Here is a 23,131-nt window from a genome sequence, read left to right on the forward strand (position 1 = left end):
GGATAAAACTAGAGGTGAATATGCTCAGCTAAATAAGTAAAGAGGTGGGGGCCGGGCAGTAGTGCAGCAAGTTAAGTGTATGTGGCACGAAGTACACGATGGGTATAAGGATCTGGGTTCCAGTTCCCATCTCCCTACCTGCAGGAGAGTCGCTCCATTGCTAATGAAGGTGCTAGTCTTTCTTTTTTATATATTTATTTATTTATTTATTCATTTATTATCCCTTTTGTTTCCCTTGTTGTTTTTTTATTGTTGTAGTTATTGATGTCATAGTTGTTGGATAGGACAGAGAGAAATAGAGAGAGCAAGGAAGACAGAGAGTGGGAGAGAAAGACACCTGCAGACCTGCTTCACCACCTGTGAAGCGACTCCCCTGCAGGTGGGGAGCCAGGGGCTTGAACCAGGATCCTTATGCAGGTCCTTGCGCTTGGCACCACATGTGCTTAACCCGCTGTGCTACTGCCAGGCTCCCAGTGCTAGTCTTTCTATCCCCCTATCTTCCTCTCCTCTCTCGATTTCTCCCTGTCTTATCCAACAGCAATAACAATAATAACAAGGACAACAAAAGTGGGAAAAATGGCCTCCAAGAGCAGTGGATTCCAAGTGCAGGCAGCAAACCCCTGTATAACCCTGGAGGCAAAAAATAAATAAGTAAAAGATGACCACTAGATGGTTTCATTCATATGTAGGCTCTAGAGAATTAAAATATATGAGCTTGGAAATAGAGAAAGAAAGAATGAATGAGAGAGAGAGAGAGAGAGAGAGAGAGAGAGAGAGAGAGAGAGAGGGGACAAAGCAGAAGTAAACAAATTTACCTAAGACACAGTGAGAACTGTGATGATTATCATTGTTGAGGGCACAAAACTTTGGTGGTGCATATGGTGTGGAACTATACCCTGTAATCTAACAATCTTATAAACCAGTATTAATCACAAACAAAAATAACTTGAAAAATAAAATAGATCTGTGTAGTGCCAAACCAATAGCTCAGTGGTAGAGCAAAGGACTTGTATGCCTGAGGTCCCCAAAGCCCAGGTTCAGTCCCCAACACTAACAAATGCCAGAGCTGAGCAATACTCTGGTGTTGCTAAAAAAAAAATTATTAGTTTAAAGAGAGTGCCTGTCCATTTCTCATTCAACATAAATTTTCTGAAGATTCTCCTGGGTGGTTGCAAGCAGTTGTAGTTTATTGGTTTTGTGATTTTGCTTATTTGTTTGTGTGCTTGCTTGTTAGAGACAGAGAGGCAAAGAGTGGAAGAGAGCACAGCACTAATGCTGGCTTCAATGCAGCGGGGGCCAGACTCAAACCTGGGTGGTGTGCAAGGCAAGTGAGCTATTTAGCTGGCTCTGCAGTTTGTTTCTTTTCCTCAGTGGGCAGCTGTCTGAATGTCTGGCTGTTTGTTCATCCACTCACTCAGCAAAGGACAACACCCAGTCACAAGCTATTTCAAATAGAGCTACTATGAACATTCTTGCTTGGATTTTCATGTGAATGTAAGCCTTCATTTCTCTGATATATATTCCCAGGAGTACAACTCCTGGTTTATATGGTAGTTGCATGTTTCTTTTTTTATTTTTTAATATTTATTTATTCCCTTTTGTTGCATTTGTCGTTTTATTGTAGTAGTTATTATTGGGGTTCGAGCCCCCAGCTCCCCACCTGCAGGGAAGTCGCTTCACAGGTGGTGAAGCAGGTCTGCAGGCGTCTTTCTCTTCCCCTCTCTGTCTTTCCCTCCTCTCTCCATTTCTCTCTGTCCTATCCAACAATGAACCACATCAACAACAACAACAATAATAACCACAAGGCTACAACAACAAGAGCAACAAAAGGGGGAAAAATGGCCTCCGGGAGCAGTGGATTCATGGTGCAGGCACTGAGCCCCAGCAATAACCCTGGAGGCAAAAAAAAATAATAAAACACTTCTAAATGGCTTTCAAGAATGGATGTTTTCCATTCCCTGTCTGCACAATGTGAGAGATACAGTTTCACTGCATCCTCCCTGTGTTACTGTTTGCTTTTATTTCAGCCGTTCTGGCAGATGTGCAGTGATATCTTGTTGTGGTTCTGATTTGCATTTTTCCTAAATGGCAAATGATGTTGAACATATTTTCCTGTCCTGATTTGCCATCTATATAGCCTCTTCAGTGAAATGTCTCTCTGTGTTTTCTGTCCCTGTTCTAATTAAATTGTTTTCTTTTCTTGTTCTAACTATTGAGTTAAGAGAGACCTTTATGTATTCTGGATTCTAGTCCTTTGTCATTTGTGTGCTTTGCAAGTATTTTCTCCCACTTTGTAGCTTGTCTTCTTATCTTCTTGGCATGTTTTTTGTTTGTTTTTGTTTTTTTACAGAAGAGCTTTTCTTTTTTGAAGAAGGCTAATGGGTTAAATTTTCCTCTTACGGAGCTTATGCTTTTGGTGTCAAGTATTAGAATTTATTGCCCTTGCCCTAAACCATGAATATTTTTTCATGTGTTCTTATCCCTAGAAACTTAGTGTTTAACATTTAAACCCATGGTCCATTTCAAGTTAAGTTTTGTATGAGATGTGGGTCTTAGATCAAGGGTTTCATTTGGTTTGTTGGTTTGTTTTCACCAGTGCATGTTCAATTGTTCAAGCATCATTTATTGAAGAGGTTAGTTCTCTGTTGAATTCTTCTTCACTTTTGTCAAAAATCAGTCAGGCATACTGATGTGGGTATATTTCTGGGTTTTCCAATCTGTTCCCTTGTGTCCTTCCATCATCACACTGTCTTGGTCACTGTAACTATAAGATACATTTTGAAATCAGGTGACTGTTTCCTCCCATTTTTTTTTTTAAAAAACTTATTTTAGCTATGGCAGTTCTCTGACTTTCCATATAGTTTTTATTGTTGTTGTTGTTGTTGTTGTTTGTTTTTGGTTTTATTTTTCACCAGAGCACTGCTCAATTCTGGCTTAGAGTGGTATAGGGGGTTGAACCCAGGATATTGGAGCCTCAGGCAGTAGACAGTCTTACATAACCATTATGCTATCTATCCCTGCCCCTTTCCATATAAATTTTAGGGGGAAGGGTTGCTTTTTCAACATAGGAACAACTTACTGAGATTAGATAACAATTGTGTTAAACCTCTCTATCAATATTGGGAGAATTAGCCTCTTTATAATGTTAAGCCTCTCCACTCATGAATACAGTGTGTCTCTTTGTGTATTTAGATCTTCTTTGATACCATTCATCAGTATTGAAGAGTTTGCATGGCGAAGGTAGATAACATAATGGTTATTCAAAGAGATTCTTATGTCTGAGGCTCCAAAGTCCCAGGTTCGATCCCCCACACTACCATAAGCCAGAGCTAAGCAGTGCTCTGGTTAAAAAATAAATAAGTAAAATAAAATAAAATAGTTTGCAGCAGATAAATCCTGGACATGTTTTGTTAGATTTACACATTTTACTTTTGTTAATTATAATGATACTGTCTTTTAAATTTTTTTTCTATGTGTTCACTGAAACATATGGAAATAGTTAGATTTTGTATATTTATCTTGAATCTTGTGACCTTATATAATTCACTTGTCCTAGGAACTTTTTTTTTAGATTTCTAGATATTTTTCTGGACAGTCATCTGAAAAGATAGTTTTATATCTTCCTTTTCAGACTGGACCTGGATATTTCTTTTTTTTTATTATTTCCCTGTGTTGCCCTTGTTGTTTTATTGTTGTAGTTATTGATGTCGTTGTTGTTGGATAGAACAGAGAGAAATGCAGAAAGGAGGGGAAGGCAGAGGGGGAGAGAAAGATAGACACCTGCAGACCTACTTCACCGCTTGTGAAGTGACCCCCCCTACAGGTGGGGAGCCGGGGGCTCAAACTGGGATCCTTATGCCAGTACTTTTGCTTTGTGCCACGTGCACTTAACCTGCTGCGCTGCCGCCCAACTCCCTGGACCTGGATATTTCTTTGGGAAGAGTTTTTAAATTATGAGTTCAATTTGATAGGTATGGAGCTAATAAGATTACATAACACTGGGAGAGTTGGTATTTTCCTTTTTTTTTTTTCAGGAAATGGATTCATTTCATCCAGATTGTAAAATTTATATATGTAGCATTGTCCATGATTGATTATTAAGATTATTATCCTTATAATGTCTCCAGAGTCTGTAGATTACAAACACCCCCACTCCCCAGTTTCAGTACTGGTTTTAATTTATCTTTCTTTGTCAGCACTCCTAAAGATCTGTCAATTTTATGTATCACTTCAAAGAGCCAACTTTGTTGCATTATTTTCTCCATTATGTTTCTGTTTTCAGTCTCACTGGTTGCTGCTCTTATCTTATTATTTACTTGGCCTTATTTTGCTTTTCTTTATCCAAATGTTCTTGAGTAGAAGCTTAGACTACTGATTTGAGACTTTTCCTCTTTTTCTAATACTCTAGGTATTTGAGAATATAATTTTCCTTCTCAGAACTACTCTGGCTATGTTCCACAGTTTGATTTAGTTTGCTTTCATTTTCATTCAGTCTCAAATATTTTTTTTATCTCAAAATTTTCTTTTTGGCCCGTAAAAAAAAAATTTTTTTGAAAGGTCTGTTAGTAGGTTTGCAAGTGTTTGGAGATTTCCCTATTATCTTCCTGATTTCTCTACCGGTGCCATATGATCAGAGAATATCTTCTATACTCTTTCAATCCTTTTAAACTTATCAGATTTGTTTTTATCACCCAAGTTATTGCCTATCTTGGTTTTTACTTTAAGAGCACTTTAAAAGATGTGTTTTCTGCTGTTGTGGAGTGAAGTGGTCTGAATTGTCAATAAGATCCTACTTGTTGGTAATGATGTTGAGTTTTCCTATGTCCTATAGCTCTTCTCTGTAGGTATCCTGTCAGGGTCTCCAAGCTTGACTATAAATTTGTCTCTTTCTTCCAAGAAATTGTGACTGTCTATCTATCCTATCAGTTTTGGATTCACATATTTTGCAGCTCTGCTGTTCGGCGCATACACATTTAGGGCCCCAGTGTCTTTGTAGTGAATTAACCCTTTTATCATTATATAATGCCTCTCTCTGTTTCTACTGGTGTTTTGTTGTTGTTGTTGTTGTTGTTTGCTTTGAAGTCTACTTTACCTAATCCTGGTATGGTTAGTCCTACTTTTCTCTAGTTAATACTTGCCTGATATTGTTTCTGTCCTTTTACTTTTGACCTGCTCGTTCCACTATATGTGAATTTCATGTAAACAACATATAGCTGGGCATTGAATCCACTCAGACAGTTTCTGACTTTTAATTAGTGTATTGAAATCTTTTATATTCATTTACTTAGTGATATTTTGGGGTTGAAGTCTGCCATCTTTCCCCACCCCCTCCCCACCACCCCCCATTTGGTCACTGTATTTTCTTTCTGCCCTTCAGTGAACTACTTGAGCATTTTTTTAAAAAAACTATTTTTCTTTCTTTTTTTTTTTTTTTTTTTAGTGTTTTGGAGTGTCTCTCTGTATGCAGTTGTTTTTAATTGGTTGCTTGAGGTCTGTAGGTTGATGTCATCAGTAGTTAACTATATAAGTAATACATAGAAACCTTTATGTATCTTTACCATCTTCCACATCTGACATAATTGTCTTCTAGTACTGACCTACATACATTTAGAAGCACTACAGACACTATTACAATGTTTGGACCAACCATGAACTATGGTTAGCAAGTTCAAGAAAATTTATCACATGTACCCATCTTTTTTTTTTAATTGCCACCAGGGTTATTGCAGTCTGCACTGCAAATCCACCACTCCCACAGACATTTTTTCAGTTGTTTGTTTGTTTGTTTGTTTTTATAGGACAGAGAGAAATTTAGAGGGGAGGGGAGATATAGAGGGAGAGAGAGACATATGCAGACCTGCTTCTCTGTTCATAAAGCATCTCCCCCTACAGTGGTGGGCGGGGGCTTGAACTCAGGTTCTTGTGTAAGAAAATGTGCACACTCAACTGGGTGTGCCACCTCCCCACACACACACACACACACACACACACACACACACCCATCTTTTTTCTAATCATGTTTTTTTCTAATGTTTCAAGGTTTCTTCTTTTATCCTTTCATGTCTTTCTAGAGGATTTCAAGTCCTCTGGTCATTCTTCAGTGTAGTTTCCTGATGAAAGATTCTCTTAGTTTTTCTTTATCTTAGAATACCCCATTTCCCTTTTGTCCCTAAAGGGTTTTCCAACTGGTTTTTATAGACTTTATTTTTCTTTGAATTAACTTCCTTTCCCTAATGTATTTAGAAAGGTGTTTTATTACTACCACAAATAGAACGCCTGCATCACCTGCCATGAATAGACAGTATCTTTTCAAGACACTGGTGACTTAAAGTGACTTTAAAGTGCTTTATGTTCATCATGTGCTCAGTTTCATCCTGTACCACACACAAGTGGGCTGTGTGACAGACTTGCAGCCACATCTCACCTCCGAGGGCTCCCTCTAGGGACTGCAACTCATCGAACCTCTGCCTCTTCTGGGCATTGGCCTAGCAGAGAGAGAACCACAAATCAGCCCAGGAAGGTAAGGAGAAGCCCCTGATGAGGGTGGATGAGAGAGAACCCTTGCCAAGAGTCCCTAGAAAATAACAGAAATTCCTACCTCTTGATTCTCAGATCAGTTTTTCTTCATCTTTTTAAGGTATTTCTGTTTCAAGTAGGTCTAAAAAAAAATATGTATACATATCATGTGAGTTTTTTCTCTTCCACAGAAACTGCCACTAATTTCATTTCATTTTAGAACCTAGAAAAATAAGACTTCAGTTGAACTGTGGGAAATTGTTGTTGGGGAGGTGATTACAGTGATCAAAGATGAGCATTTGTTCCTGGTTCAACCCAGTGGTTTGTTGTTTCTTATGCAGCACAGAGAGTTGGTGGGGGACTGAAGCCAGGGCTTCATGCCTATGTGATATAGCCTCTCCAGCCTAATTTTCTATTCATTTTTGTATAAAGATAAAGAGGGGTGGAGCTGATAGCATGATGGTTATGCAAAGAGACTCTAATGCCTGAGGCTCCAAAGTCCCAGGTTCACTCCTCCCATACCACCATAAGCCAGAGATGAGCAGTGATCTGGCAAAATAAATAAATAAATAAATAAATAAATAAATAAATAAATAAATAGAATGAAGGAAAGGTAGACACAGAGAAGAGAGACACCACAGCACTACTCCATCATATAGAGTTCTCTAGGTTCCATTCATGGTACTCACGTGTAGTATGAGGTCTGAACCCAGGGCCTCATGCATAGTAGGGCACATGCTTTACTGGGTGAACTATCTCCCAGCCCCTAAAACCCTAAAATATTAATTTCTAGCACATCTCCAGCAGATAGCTTGACATGTGATTCAAGAATTTTAAATCATTTCTTTTTATGAGAGAAAGACCAGAATATCACTCAGTTGTTTTCAGTGTGGGGTTCAAACTCGGGTCTCAAGCATGCAAACCATGTGCTCTACCCACTAAGCAGCTGTGCGCTACCTTCCCAGATGCAAGGCAGTGCATATCTAACATGCTCCAAGGACCAGACTCAGAGGACCACTGCATTAAACCTTGCAGCAGGTAGTCACGGTGTCAAATGAGAACTTAGAAGTTATCATCTCTGAAAGGAGGGTCCCTTTTCCTGTCCAATATGATAATGTCCCCATAGTCACCTCCATGGATCACATCCAGACTGACATGGTACTCTCTGGGATCTCATCCACTTTAGTCAAAGGGTTGGATTTCTCCTCACATGTTGATCTGTATGTATCCTGCTTGGGGAGCACCATTAGGCAGATTCAAAGATATCCCTATCTTTCTACTAGCCCCATCTTTTTTATTTTCATATTTTTAATGCAGTTCCAGGGATGAACCAATGTTTTCACACATGCATGAGACCACTGAACTGCCTCCTTGCCCTATCTTTTTTTATTCCATACTTTCAGAACAGGGTTGTGGGAAAGAAAAACCAAAACACCTTTTGGTGCTGTCCATGGTACTCCCATGTAGTGCTGGGGATTGAACCCAGGGTCCCATGCAAAATGAGGCATGTGCTTTACAACTGAACCATCTCCTGGGCCTAATCAATTTGTGTGTGTGTGTGTGTGTGTGTGTGTGTGTGTGTGTGTGTGTGTGTATTAAGATATATTTTCTCTCTCTTTTTTTGTATTTGCCTCCAGGGTTATTGCTGGGGCTCAGTGTCTGACCACTAATCCACTGCTCCTGGAAGCTTTTTTTTTTCCTTTTTGTTGCCCTTCTTGTTTATCATTGCTGTTATCATTATTGGTGTTACTGTTGTTGGATAGGACAGAGAGAAATGGAGAGATGAGGGGAAGACAGAGAGAGGAAGAGAAAGATAGACATCTGCAGACCTGCTTCACCACCTGTGAAGTGACTCCCCTGCAGGTGGAGAGCCGGGGCCTCAACCGGGATCCTTATGCTGGTCCTTGCACTTTGCACCATGTGCGCTTAACCTGCTGTGCCACCACCCAGCGCCCTATTAAAATATATTTTTATGAAAAAAAAATCAACATTTTGTTTTATAAAACAAAGAAACAAAAGTAAAATCATCATAATATCACCTAGAGGTATCTGAAAGACCTTCCCAACCTTTTCTAGATATCTGCCAGTCCAAATGTATACATAGGACCTTATTACCCAAAAGTACATGGCTACAAACTGTCGTAACCTACTTTTCTTAATACATTGTAAGTGGCTTTCTAGCTAACCCCTACGTTAGTCCCCCATTTTAACTTCCTGCTCCCAGTAAAAAACACCAAAGTACTGTGATGTGTAGCTTCCTTCTGTACACCTGCATTGGAGGGAGCTTTGTGACTGGCAGTGGCCCAGAGAGGGGCAAGCAGACACAGAAAGGACAGGGTCCATGGGACTCTGCCTCCTTGGTCACTGAGCAATCAGGGCCAGCTGTTTGCATCACGGAACTGTTCCATCACCACCCCTCTCTTGGAGAGGTGACTCAGCTGATCCCTCCTGCATCTGGTAGTGTCTCAGCAATGGAATCCAATTTATTAGATTCTAAAACTAAATCAGGAGCACTTTGTGCCTTGGATCACAGGCTCAAAAGGGCTTCCTGCTGCTATTTTAGAGTAATTAGCTGCTTCCAGAATTCTGAAGTATTGAGAACAGGAGATCACTCAGTAGGTGGAGGGCCTGGCTTCCATCCCTGACACCACATAGGAAGCACCAATGGACAACACCAGAGGAAGCCCCATGCATGGTGAAGTGGTACACTGATCTCTCTCTCTCTCTCTCTCTCTCTGCCTCTTCCCTTGCTCTCTCTAAGGATGTAGAATTCATTGGGCCAGAAGGAGCCACTCAACAGTATTGCACATACACATGGTCCTAGGATCATTCCCCCGCACTGCATAAAAATAAAAAGAATTTTGGAATATTGATAAAGGTGTGTTTGGGCCAAAACTTATTTTCCAGTCTCTGAGTTACAAAACCTCCTCTCAGTGGGTAGTAGATGAGTAGGATAAAAGGGATCATAATGACTTATTAAGCCTTCAACAGCAGACCCACTAGAAAAGGACACTGGAGTGGTCCGGGAGGTGGTGGTGTAGTAGATAAGGCATTGGACTCTCAAGCATGAGGTCTGAGTTCAATCCCTGACAGCACATGTACCAGAGTGATATCTTTTATCCTATCATTTCTCATGAATCAATAAATAAAAAGAAAGAAAGAAAAGGACACTGGACAGTCAACATGCCGAGTTCTCTTGAAATCTTAGATAAATCAGTGGGCTCCTCTTGCCTGGAGTTGGGAGTGCTCCTGTGTGACAATGTGGATAAAACTAAGCACAGCCAGCCCCCAGAAACAAGTGTCATTCTTTTCCAGAATGAGGTGATCAGCCAACAACTGTGTGTCATCTTCACTCACTGCTATGGGCCCTACCCCATCCCCAAGCTCACGGAGATCAAGCGGAAGCAAACCTCTCGTTTGGGTGAGTACTGTCTCTAGTCAGACTCTGCATGGGCCATGGCTCTGTGGTGAGAAGCCCTGGAAAAGCAGACAACCTATGAGATGATGGGAGGCAGGGCTGGAGAGCAAGCAAGACGGCTACAACAACAGGCAGGTGGAAGCCAGGATATCACCTACATCATGTGACAAAGCTAGAGAATATACCTTGGGCATGAGGACAGAGAGTCATACCAGCTCCTGTTCCCCTGAGAACGCTTTCCCCACAGTCACAGACAGTGCTGGACAGCTGAAGGCCCCCTAGCCCGTGAACTTTCTGCCACTGGTAGATTCTGGAAGGAGGCTGAATTGTGTTTGGCAGCTCCCACCCAAGCTCCCCCTTATAAGAAGTCCTTCTCCTCCCCTAAAGGGAGTAAATAAGGGGCAGTGGCAAGCCAGCTGTGTCTTCCTAATGGTAGTCCTTCTGCAGGGAACCAAGAGAAAGCGAGTGCTCACACATACATGCATCCACACATATGTGCTCACACATAGGGGAAATACCTGAGTTGAAGAGACTGGTATGCTGGGAAATTCCACAGGCATGGCAATCAACACTTTATATTCTTCATGGGCACTTGCCCTGAATTGGCCCCAGCCAGTTACTGGATCTTCTCCATCTCAAGCAATCTTTAGGGCCACCCCCAAGACAGGCAGTGAGAATCCTTACATGTCCCAGCTCTGGAGAATGAGATGCTGCAAAGCCTACAACCCCAGTACAGGGGAGTCAAAGCTTGAACCCCAGTTCACCCAAAGCTGTAATTCCATCATTCCGCAGCTCTGGCTTCCAGGATTTCTGTAGAAACCGTCTTCCCAGAAGGTACTGATTCCATTCAGAGGATCCTAGAGCTGCTGCAGCCTGACTGATCAGCCTGTGGGGGGAAAAAAAGCCAAGAAATATCTGGCTCCTGGAAGCCTGAAACATGAGCCTTCTGTTGCAGTCTCCTTGTGTCGGGAAAACCATAAAATATTAAAGATATAGGATTCATTTTCTAGTGAAGGCCGAGCAACTTTGCTAACTCCTGTTTCCTTTTCCTGTAAAGACTGAGCAATGTTTGAGAAATGGAAGCAGTTGAAAATTCTGCTCTTTAAACAAAACTACAACTTTTGAAACAAGTGGGTTAGTTTGTGTGAAAAGGTTTAATTCATGGCACTGTTTCAAAGTACTTTTAGGTTCCTGGCATGAGTGATTTGTTAATGTAAATGACAAATAGAGACTGGGAGTCTACCTGGCAGAGTGCATGCTTTACCATATATGCACTCAGTGGGGTGCACCACTGCCCAGACATTAATATGTTTTCTTTTTAAAAAATTTCTTGGAGGCTTAATTTATTGGAAGATCAATGGTTTACAGTCAATGGTAAAATACAATACTTTGTGCATGTGTAACACTTCTCAGTTTTCCACATAATAATACAGTCCCCACTAGGTCCTTCTCTGCCATCATGTTCCAGGACCTGAACCCTCCCCCATGTTCTCCACCTGCAGAGGAGAGACTTCACAAGCAGTGAAGCAGGTCTGCAAGTCTCTCTCTCTCCTCTCAATTTCTCTCTGTCCTATCAAATATAATAATGAAAAAAAAGAAAAAATGGAAGCTGGGAGTGCTGGATTCAGAGTGCTGGCACTGAGCCCTAGCTATAATCCTAATGGCAATAAAAATAAATAAATAGGGGGTTGGGCTGTAGTACAGTGGGTTAAGTGCACATGGCACAAAATGCAAGGACCAGCATAAAGATCCCAGTTGAGCCCCCGGCTCTCCACCTGCAGGGGAGTCACTTCACAGGCGGTGAAGCAGGTCTGCAGATGTCTATCTTTCTCTTCCTCTCTCTGTCTTCCCCTCCTCTCTCCATTTCTCTCTCTTCTACCCAATAACAACATCAATAACAACAACAATAATAACTACAACAATAAAATAGGGGCAACAAAAAATTATAAATAAATGCATGAATGAATAAATCTTCTAAAAGAAGTTTGAACTTTTCCCTGGGGAGGTGCTGGAAGTTTTATGGCAAAGAAGAGGTGTGATCTGAGCCAAGTTTAGGAAGGAAACCAAGATGAACCATCAGCTTGTGGGGGTCAGGATTGGCAGAAAAGGCCAGCAGCAGAGGTTGCTGACAGTCTCTAGACAAAAGGCAATGTGGCCTTAGTGAGGGTAGTGACAGAGAGGACAGGGAGAAGGTACAAAGGACAGCATCTATAGTATACTAGATCAGGACAAGACTGTGAGAGAAAGTATCCTTTGCCTTCATATCCTAGGCTTGGGTCTCTGGTACATGGTGACAGTTTGGTATAGGAGAAGAGGCATAGGGAAGGACTTTTTGCAGGATGGAATTTTTGCACACAGCCTAGGCCTCCATACTCGTGAACCTGCTCTTTGATTTAGAGACTCATAAATAGTCCCTCGTTCCTAAGACTGAGTTTACATGGGTAACAGCTTCCTTGTGGATCTGAAAGTAAGGCCAAGGGAGTGGCATGTTCACCACTGGCCCTGGGTGCCCAGGGCATAGATTCTGAGTCCGTCAGCACATAGTGGCAGGAGAGAGCTTTCTAAAATTCTGCCGTCATACAGCCAGGGCACTGAGCCCAGGGAGGAGCAGAAGCAGGTGAGTGGCATCCCAGAGGCCAGGAAGAGAGATGTTTACCTGCCACACCTGGAGCTGACCTAAAGTCAAGCAGTGGGCAAGTCATCTATAAGAAGATTTTGAATCACTGATAAGCGATGAAGATTTCTTATGAAAAACTGAACTCCAGAGAATCAAGTGTCCCTTAATTGACTGTTTCATTTGGTCATCATCTCATCAAAGAGTGTCTGTCACCCTCATTTCCTTGTCCATACATAAAAAAAAGAAGCCCAAGTTTCAGTCTTCTCTTCACTAAAATTGCCCCTCTCCCCTTTTCCTGTTCTAGATCCTCATTTCCTTAACAATAAAGAAATGTCTGATGTCACTTTTCTGGTGGAAGGAAGGCCATTTTATGCTCACAAAGTGCTGTTATTTACAGCCTCCCCAAGGTATGTATCCTCAGCGTTGAAAGCAGCCAAATTATGACCGGGGCCCTTGCTGTTACAGTCTTTGACTTTCTATTTGGATGGCAGCATCACTGGGCCAGCCAATTATCTCCACCAAATCAAAGATGGGAGAGCACAGGATATTTGTGCATCCATGTCCACAGTGGCTATATTTACAGAGATGGAGGTAGGAGCCAGCCAGGCAGCTGTGAACGGATGCGTGAATAGACAGAATGTGCTCTCTTCATGTCATTCACACTTAGCCTTGGGCAGGGAAGCAGTCTGACACAGTCCACCCCACATGAGCCTTGGGAACATTGTGCAAAGTGAAATACGAATCCAGTCATAAGAAGACATACACTGTCTGATTCCACTTGTCTGAGGTCCTGAAAGTGGACAGCTCACAGAGACAGGAAGCAGAGTGGTGGTCAGTGGGGTGGGTTGTTTAATAGGCAGAGTAAGCTCAAGAGGCTCTATGTACACCATGCCTGTGCTTAACATAAATGTAACTATACACTTCAAAATGGTTAAGGTGCACCTGGTAGAGTGCACATATTACCATGTGCAAGGAACCAGGTTCAAGCCCCTGCTCCACATCTGCAGAAGGGAAGCTTCATGAGTGGTGAAGTAGTGCTGTAGGTGTCACTCTCTCTCCCCCTCTACCTGCCCCTTCCTTTTCAGTTTCTGTCACCATAAAAAAAAAAAAAAAACATGGGGGTTGGGCTGTAGTGCAGCGGGTTAAGCGCACATGGTGTGAAACTCGAGGACTGGAGTAAAGATCCTGGTTCGGGACCCCAGCTCCCCACCTGCAGGGGGGTCACATCACAAGTGGTGAAGCAGGTCTGCAGGTGTCTATCTTTCTCTCTCCATTTCTTTCTGTCCTATCTGGCAACAACAACATTAATAACAACAATAATAATAACCACAACAATGATAAAACAAGGTCAACAAAAAAATGAAAATAAATTTAAAAAATTTAAAAACACACACACACACATATATATATATCTTATGGTGGGATCTGGGGAGATGATTCAGAGCACACACTTTGCATGAGATGGTGGTCTGATTGTCTTTTTTTCTTAAAAAATAAATGGGTGGGGGGGTCAGGCAGTGATGCACCTGCTTGAGAGCACTTATAATAGTGCACAAGGACCCCAGTTCAAGTCCCCCAGTTCCCACCTGCAGCAGGGAAGCTTCACAAGTGGCAAAGCAGTGCTGCAGCTGGCTCTCTGTCTCTCCCTCTCTGTATCCTCCTTCCTCTCAATTTTTCTGTTTCTATCCAAAATAAATAAACAAAAATATTAGAAAGACTTATTTAAAAAATAGATAGATATGGAGTTATACTCAAGTTATCTTATAATGTTTTAAATCACTAATAAAAAATTAAAATAAACGGTCAAGTTCTGGAAGGGAATTCATCCATTAAAGAACAAAAATCCATAGGTAGTGGAACAGTTATGAGTATCTCCTCTCTCTCTCTCTTTCTCTCTCTCTCTCCATCTAAAATAAAAAGGGAAATATGGCTGCCTGGAGCAATAGATATGTAGTGCACGCACTGAGCCCCAGCAATAACCCTGGTGGCAATAATTAAAGAAAAAAAAAAGACATTATTTTAAAAATGGCCATGAGGGGGTTGGCCGGTAGCGCAGCAGGTTAAGCACACATGGCGCAAAGTGCAAAGACCAGTGTAAGGATCCTGGTTCAAGCCCTTGCCTCCCCACCTGCTGGGGAATCGATTCACAAGCGGTGAAGCAGGTCTGCAGGTGTCTTATCTTTCTCTCCCCTCCTCTTACCACTTCTCTCTGTCCTATCCAACAACAACGACAGCAACAACAACAACAATAACAACAACAATGATAAACAACAAGGGCAACAAAAGAGAAAACGTAGCCTCCAGGAGCAGTGGATTCGGAGTGCAGGCTCCAAGCCCCAGCAATAAACCTGGAGGAAAAAAAAAAAATGGCCATGGTATTAAATCTTTATGTCTCTTACCACAGTGGAAATAAGAAAGTACGGGGCAGTCATGAACATAAAAGTCAGTGGTTTGTGTGGTTTGGACATAGTGGTCACTCCGCTAAGCAGGTGAAGCATGAGCAGACAGTGTCATGGGCAGAGCTGGGCTCTCACAGAGCACACAGCCTCAAAGTCCAACTCAGTGGCCTGGGAGCCTGCTCTCAGCGGTCAGGGAACTTGGATGTAAGCAGTATCTTCTCTACTGTGCCCGCCCGGTGAGGTAGACAGTGGTGCCTGCTCAGCCTCTGCTAACTCTGCTGCCACATCTTCTCCTTTCCACTGGGGCTGAGATACATACAGAACCACATTATCCAGTGTCTGTGAGGTTGAGAAGAGGAGGGAGTGATGTGGAAATGCGGAGGTGGGTGGCTGTGTGGGTGGGGGTAAGGAGACTGGGATCCCAGAAGGAATCCAGGTAGTGAGCCTGTATGAAAAAAAATTCTCCTGGATTCTGTTCCTAAGAGCACCCTAGTATCTTCAGTGCCTCCCAAGCCAAATATGAACCCCAACTCTCTGCCACCTCAAGAAAATACACTGTCCCTTGCTTAGTTCTTTGTTGGTTCACAGTAGAAATTCCAGTCAGTATTATACTAGCGTTAACTTCTTCTTTTCATCCTTAGCAACATTTTATTTTATTTTATTTTATTTTATTTTATTTTATTTTATTTTATTTTATTTTATTTTAATTGAAACAGGCAAGGAGAGAGTGAAAGAGACAGCACCAAAGCTTCTTCCAGTGCAATAGGGGATGGGCTCTAACCTGGGTCACACACATGGGAGATTTTTTTATTTTATGATTAGGGGGCTAGGAAGATACCAAAGTCCTGCTGAACCAACTTCTCAGTCACAAATGTTAACATCTTGGATTTTTGGTTTTTGTATGTGTGATGCCACTGAGTGGCCTCCCTGATCCAATTTTCTTTTCTTTCTTTTTTTTTTCCGTAACATTTCTCAGTTTTCCATATAACAACACAACCCGCACTAGGTCCTCTGTCATCTTCCTGGTCCAATTTTCTGTTTAATTTTTTTTTTTAGAGAAAGTAGGAGAGAAAGGGGAAGACAGAAAGATGAGAAAGGGAGTCGGGCTGTAGCGCAGCGGGTTAAGCGCAGGTGGTACAAAGCACAAGGACCGGCATAAGGATCCCGGTTCGAACCCTGGCTCCCCACCTGCAGGGGAGTCGCTTCACAGGCGGTGAAGCAGGTCTGCAGGTGTCTGTCTTTCTCTCCTCCTCTCTGTCTTCCCCTCCTCTCTCCATTTCTCTCTGTCCTATCCAACAACAACAACAATAATAACTACAACAATAAAACAACAAGGGCAACAAAAGGGAATAAATAAATAAAATAAATATTTTAAAAAAAAAGATGAGAAAGAGAAATGAGAGAGAGAGGGAAATTAAAGCACAGCTCCACCATCCATGGGGCTTACCTACTAAAGCACTAGCCATCCATGGTGTTCTCATGTGGTGCCAGGGGCCAAACCTGGGGCCTCACACACAGCAAAGCATGTGTATGAGCTATCTTCTGGCTGCTTCACTTCAGTTTAACTTTCAAAGTAAAAGTATGTTATCCTGTGGGGTGACTAAAGGAAGAAGTCTGGCTGTATCTGTGTTGTATTTCAGAATGGGGGAAACTGGGACAAGAGGGGGGTAAATACAAGCTGCTGTGTGTTTCTGTCATCAGAGAATTGAGTTTCTTGCAAGCTGGGGATGTATTTGTGAACCTTTTCTTCTCTGCATGTTCCTGTTCAGGTTCAAAGCTCTCCTCTCCAGCAGACCAACAAATGACAGCACCTGCATCGAGATCGGTTATGTGAAGTACCCCATCTTTCAGGTGAGTCCCGAATATGTCTGGAACACCACAAGAATGTGGTTCCCTCTAACCCTCACCTGGAATTAGGCACTGAACCTTGCAGTCTCTCCTACCACCCCCCACCTCCTCCCTCACATCTATCACCCAGTCATCACTAAGATATTACTTGAGCACCTGCTAGGCCCCAACCAGGCTTTGTGTTGGGCTGTGAGGATGCAAGGACAGAATCCCTCTCTCGAGTTGTCTCCAGTCCAGAGTGGGTTGCTCTAAATACTTGGTAAATTACAACACAATGTGGGTACCCATGAAAAGGGGGTGAGCCCAAGTCTTGTGACAACTCAGGCCACAGAAATTTGGGGAGATTCTCAAGGATGCAGGATTAGGAGCGGAAATATTGAAGGATGATAAGTGCTTTAACCATAGGAAGGGAAAGGACCTAAGAAAGAGGGTTGTGGGAATCGGGCGGTAGCAAAGAGGGTTAAGCGCACATGGCACAAAGCACAAGGACTGGTGTAAGGATCCTGGTTCAAGCCCTTGTCTCCCCACCTGCAGGGGAGTCGCTTCACAGGCGGTGAAGCAGGTCTGCAGGTGTCTATCTTTCTCTCCTCCTCTCTGTCTTCCCCTCCTCTCTCCATTTCTCTCTGTTCTATCTAACAACGATAACATCAATAACAACAACAATAAAACAACAAGGGAAACAAAGGGTAAAATAAATAAATAAATAAAATAAAATACTAAAAACAAAACCAAAAAGAAAAAAAGAAAGAAAGAGGGTTTTGACACTGAAGAAGCCCAGGATTAGAGCACATGGTTTTATGTGTCAGGTCCTGGGTCCAATCCCTAGGCCCCAATATGATAAAGCAATGTTCTGGTCTCTTTCATAAAAAGCAATAAAATTCCTTTATTTTATGGAGCTCCAGGGGATGGACCAAGGGACTTACATAGACACAATTCTGCTGAGCAGGTACTATTGATTTATTTTATATACTTGGAGAGAGGGAAGAAGGAGAAGGAGAGAGAGACACACACACAGAGAGAGACAGAGAGAGAACAGAGAGATAGACACCAGAACACTATCCACCATCCTTGGAGTATCTCCCACTGCCACTTCCAGCCACACTTCAATACTATCCACATTGCTTCCATGTGATGCTGATGATAGAACCCAGCACCTCATTTGTACTAAGGGGTATAGTGTACCTGATAGACTGTTTCCTGAATCCAAAATGAAATATATATATATTGATGTAGTGGCAGTGATAGACCCAGGTCTCCTGAATGCACCATACCACGAAGTAACTTCCCCAGCCTAGCTTTCTTATTCTTTATTTGGAGAAAGTAATAAAAAGATAAGAGAGAGAAAGAAACACACAGAGAGAAGAGACTACTCTCACAGCTCTGCTCTACCACCCATGGATCTCCCTTGGTGCTATTCATAGTGATGCCATGTACTGCTAGGGCTTAAATCCAGGGCTTCATGGATGGTAAAGTATGTGCTCTACCTGCTGAACTATCTCCCAGCCCCCCAAAAAAATTTTAAAGTCATTAGTGCCAGTAGAATAGCTCAACTAAGTAGTGGCCTGCTTTGCCATGGCATGTGACCCAGATCCCCACCACATTTGAGAATCTTTTGTTGCTGTGGTGTCTTCCCTATCCCCACCCGATCTCTCAGTCTCTTTCTGTCTGAAAAAGTCAGCCAGGTAGAGTTCACATGGATAGTGCACTAGTTTGCCATGTGTGCAGCACAGCTTGGAGTCCAGCCCCCACTGCATTAAAGGAAGCTTCAGTGTATGATCTCTCTCTCTCTCTCTCTCTCTCTCTCTCTCTCCTTCCCTCTTGACCTATCTGCCTCTCTGCTTCCTTTGTCTCTATCTCTAAAAAGAGGAAGAAAAAATTGAAAAAGTTGGCCAGGAGCAGTAAATCCCTGGCAGTGAAAAGAAAAAAAAAAAAAACTTTGGTGGTTCGAATACCTTAAACATATCTAAAGTCCCAGCATTGTGACTGACCCTGTAATCAGGAACCCCAGGGACAGAGCAATTCTCTTGGCTGCCTCCCTTGTGTGGTAACCTGACCTGGCTTTCCCAGAAATCACCAGCAGCCCCAGGGCTCCTCATACTTCCCCAGTCCTCTGAGTGCTTGTCAAGGGGTCACTCACACCCTTCCGCCCCATCTTCCCACTGGGAAGGGTGAATCATAACAGGCGTACAGTGGACACTCAGGAAAAGTTTGCAGAGTGGGCTTGCTGGACAGGAGGCCTGCTCAACCCAGTGGAATCTGAGGTTTGTAATTGCTTTTGACAGGGCCAGTTTCCCAGCCACATTAGCCTGGAGTCTGTAATGGGAAGGGAGGATTTAATAGGCCCTGGGGACTTCTCCTTGTGGCCACCCCATCCTTATAAAAGAGGGGCTCGAGCCTCATTTGTAGCTTAAAGTAGGTCAAGTCAGACTGACTTTGACCTAGAAGGAGGCCCCTGGGAGCCTCCACGTCTATGCTGACAGAAGAATTTTCATAAAAGAAGTTGCTGTGAGTTTTCTTCTCTCCTCCCTCCCACCCCCCACCTAGACTGTTTAATTCCACATGTGGAGGAGAGTGGGGAGTCCCATGGCTGCACCTGGAAGTGGGGATCCCACCTAGGCTACAGGCGCTATTTCAATCCCGGCTCCTCACTGCCGCACAGCCGCCAAGAAAAACAACCCATAAACCAACACTTGGGCCCCATAAAGGCCTGCTTCATACTCTTGCACAGAAGGGCTGGTGTGGGCAGACTTGGGATGTGGCCTGGGATGCCCCAATTTAAATGCCATTAGCCCTGGGATCCCCATTCATTATGAGCTCTGGAATAAATGAGCTCACACGGTGGAGAAGTACTTGAGTCCAGGGCAGTTAGTACCACAGCTGTTACTGTTATTGCTGTGGCTCCTGCCTTTCTGCAAGACAGAGCTAGGAGACTAAATCCGTTTGAATAAGGCCACTTTCCCCACACTTACGGTCCATCAGGAGGATATGGAGAGGTCATTAATGCTGTGACATCATTTCTGTTGTTAAAATTCGGAGCTCCAGCAGGCCTGGCTAGCATCGCAGCGGTAGACAGAGACTCAAGGACACACGGCTGGGCAGGGAAGCTGTATTTCTTTATTCAGGAACAACGATTCATAAACTAAACCAAACTAATCACCAAACAGAACTCTCCTGCCTCCTTCCCCCACGGTGGCGCCAAGAACTCTCGAACTCTGGAACTCTGGAACTCTCTCAGGGTTCCTTGGGGCAGGGACAAGCGGGCCTGCGAAACTAGCAGGACTGAACCAATTTTCTTGGCATGGGGAGAGCTAGAACAAACCAATGTAAAGCATACAACAATTTCACAAAGCCTCAGCCACCTTGATGTTTGCACCTATTCACTGGCACCAAAGAACGGCCTGGCCTGGACCATGCACCCCATCCAGGAGTCAGTGAAGCCTGGGGCCCCTCCTGCCTGCTTCTTGGATCTTGTTCGGTTACAATACAGAGTGGCTGCCCAGAGTCTGTGCTGAAGCACAAAACTTTTGAGTCACACCAGACCATATGCCCAGGGTACCAGCCAAGGGCACTGGCTCTGGAAGCCCCCCTGCATGTGCAGTGGCTGGGTGGGGTAGGGTAGTGGGAGAACCACCCATGTTTGTGGCCCTTAAATGGGTACAGAGCTAAGGATGGTTCTGTTTGACTTACAATTAGACTCAGAAGCCTGGGAGAACCATTCCAACATGCACTAAGGAAAAACAACCAACTCTTGCAGGGTCAGGAGACAGCTCAGCCTTGCTGTGCAGGAGGCCCTGGGTTCAAGGCCCAGTGCCACAGGTGACATAGAGGGAAGTTACAGGGAAGGTAGAATGGTACTTCATGTCTCTCCCTCTATCTGCCTGTCTCCCCTCCTTCTCTTTTCTTCCTCCTCACCCCCTTGTCTTTCTGTGTCTCTCAAAGAATTAGAAAATAGGGCTGGGGAGATAGTATAATGATTACACAAAAAGACTCTCATGGCTGAGGCTCTAAGGTCCCAGGTTCAATCCCTAGCACCATCATAAGCCAGAGCTGAGCAATAAAATATTAATAATAAATAGCAAAAATAATATAAGTAAGTAAATCTTTAAATAAATAATAATAATAGTTTGGGCCAGCACCACATTAAAAATAAGTATGTGAGATGTTGGAGAGGTTGTGGGGGAAAAGCAACTCTGCTACGCTGCTGGTGGGAATGCAAACTGGTACAGCCTTTTTGGAAGGCTGTATGGAGAGTCCTTAAACAAATAAAAATTAGGGGGCTGGGCGGTGGCACAGTGGGTTAAATGCACATGGCACAAAACCCAAGGACCAGCAAAAGGATCCCAGTCTGAGCCCCCGGCTCCCCACCTACAGGGGGGTGGGGTTTGCTTCACAGGCAGTGAAGCAGGTCTGCAGGTGTCTTTCTTTCTCTCCTTCTCTGTATTCCCTTCCTCTCTCAATTTCTCTCTGTCCTATCCAACAACAGTGATGGCAATAACAACAACAACAATAAACAAGGGCAACAGAAGCCTCCAGGAGCAATGGATTCGTAATGCAGGCACCTACCGAGCCCCAGCAATAACCCTGGAGGCAAAAAAGAGAGAAAGACAGAGAGAGAGAAAGAAGGAAAAGAAGAGAAAAGAAAAGAAAAGGGAAGAAAAGAAAAGAAAGAACGGGAGTCAGGTGGTAGCACAGTGGGTTAAGTGCACATGGCGCGAAGCACAAGGACCCGCATAAGGATCCCGGTTCGAGCCCCTGGCTCCCCACCTGCAGGGGAGTCACTTCACAGGCGGTGAAGCAGGTCTTCAGGTGTCTATCTTTCTCCCACTCTTTGTCTTCTCCTGTTCTCTCCATTTCTCTCTGTCCTATCCAACAGCAACAACAACAATAAAAAAAACCAAGGACAACAAAAGGGAAAATAAATAAATATTAAAAAAGAAAGGGGAGGGCAGGGGAGATAGCATAGTGGTTATGCAAACATACTCTCATGCCTGAGGCTACAAAGTCCCAGGTTCAGTCCCCCACACCACCATAAGTCAGAGCTGAGCAGTGCTCTGGTGTTTCTCTCTCTCTCCCTCTGCATCTCTCTCAAAAATAAAATAAATAAAATATTTTTTTAAAAAAGAAGAAGAAAGAAAGGGGAGTCAGGAGGTAGTGCAGCAGGTTAAGCACATGTGGCGTGAAGCAGCGACCAGCATAAGGATCCCGGTTTTAGCCCCCAGCTCTCCACCTGGAGGGGAGTTGCTTCACAGGCAGTGAAGCAGGTCTGTAGGTGTCTATCTTTCTCTTCCCTTCTCTGTCTTCCCTTCTTCTCTCCATTTATCTCTGTCCTATCTAACAACGATGACAACAATAATAACTACAACAATAAAAAAGGGCAACAAAAGGGAAAGTAAATAAATAAAAAGAAAGAAACAGAAGTAAAAATTGAAGTTCCTTATGACCCAGCAATACCACTCTGGGGTATTTATTCAGTTGACACTGAAACACTAATTAGAAGAGACACATGCACCCCTATGTTCATAGCTGCATTGTTCACAATAGTCAGAGTGGAAGCAGCCTAAATGCCCATCATTAGATGACTGGCTAAATAAATTATAGGATATATACTCCATGGAATATTACTCTTCAATCAAAAAAGATATTATGTCCTTTTGGACAAAGTAGATGGAATTAGAGGTGATTATGCTTAGTAAAATAAGTAAGTAGATGAACAAAAACTACCAGATGGTTTCACTCATATGTGGAATATAGAGATCTGATTTACATGAACTTGCCCCCCCAAAAAAAAAAAATCCAAACAAAACAGAAGCAAACAAACTGTAAGACCTGTGAGAACTCTGGTGCTTATCTTTAAGAGGTGGAAGGGTGGGGACACAGAACTTTGTTGGTGGGTGTGTGGTGTAGAACTGTACACTGTAATCTTATAACAAACTATTAATAACAAATTAAACAATTATTTAAGGGGCCGTGCGATGGTGCACCTAGTTGAGCGTACATGTCACAATGAGCAAGGACCTGTATTCAGGCTCTCACTCCCCACCTGCATGGGGTCACTTGACAAGCAATGAAGCAGGTCTGCAGGTGTCTATCTTTCCTCCTCTCTATTTTCCCCTCCTCTCTTAATTTCTCTCGTCCTATCCAACAACAGTGACAGCAATAACAACAATAATAACAACAACAAGGGCAACAAAGGGGGAAAAAATGGCCTCAGGAGCAGTGGATTCTAAGCATGGGCACTGAGCACCAGAGATAACCCTGGAGGCAAAAAAAAAATAATAATAATTATCTAGAAAATAGTGTATATGATTTTCTATGTAAGACTGTGCCATGACT

The 23,131-nt window shown here is 43.1% G+C and overlaps 1 protein-coding gene across 3 annotated transcripts in view; it reads left to right on the forward strand.

Annotated features, from left to right (window-relative positions):
* ABTB3 (ankyrin repeat and BTB domain containing 3) overlaps positions 1-23,131 on the forward strand; it is a 342,736-nt gene that overhangs the window by 306,757 nt on the left and 12,848 nt on the right. For all 3 annotated transcript variants that reach the window (XM_007540041.3, XM_060194352.1, XM_060194353.1), the window contains 3 exons: positions 9,832-9,937; positions 12,856-12,958; positions 16,720-16,801. In XM_007540041.3, coding sequence (XP_007540103.1) covers positions 9,832-9,937; positions 12,856-12,958; positions 16,720-16,801 — 291 coding nt within the window. The remainder of the gene's footprint in view (positions 1-9,831; positions 9,938-12,855; positions 12,959-16,719; positions 16,802-23,131) is intronic.

Source organism: Erinaceus europaeus, chromosome 7 (genome assembly GCF_950295315.1).
Source record: "Erinaceus europaeus chromosome 7, mEriEur2.1, whole genome shotgun sequence".
NCBI classification, from domain to species: Eukaryota; Metazoa; Chordata; class Mammalia; order Eulipotyphla; family Erinaceidae; genus Erinaceus; species Erinaceus europaeus.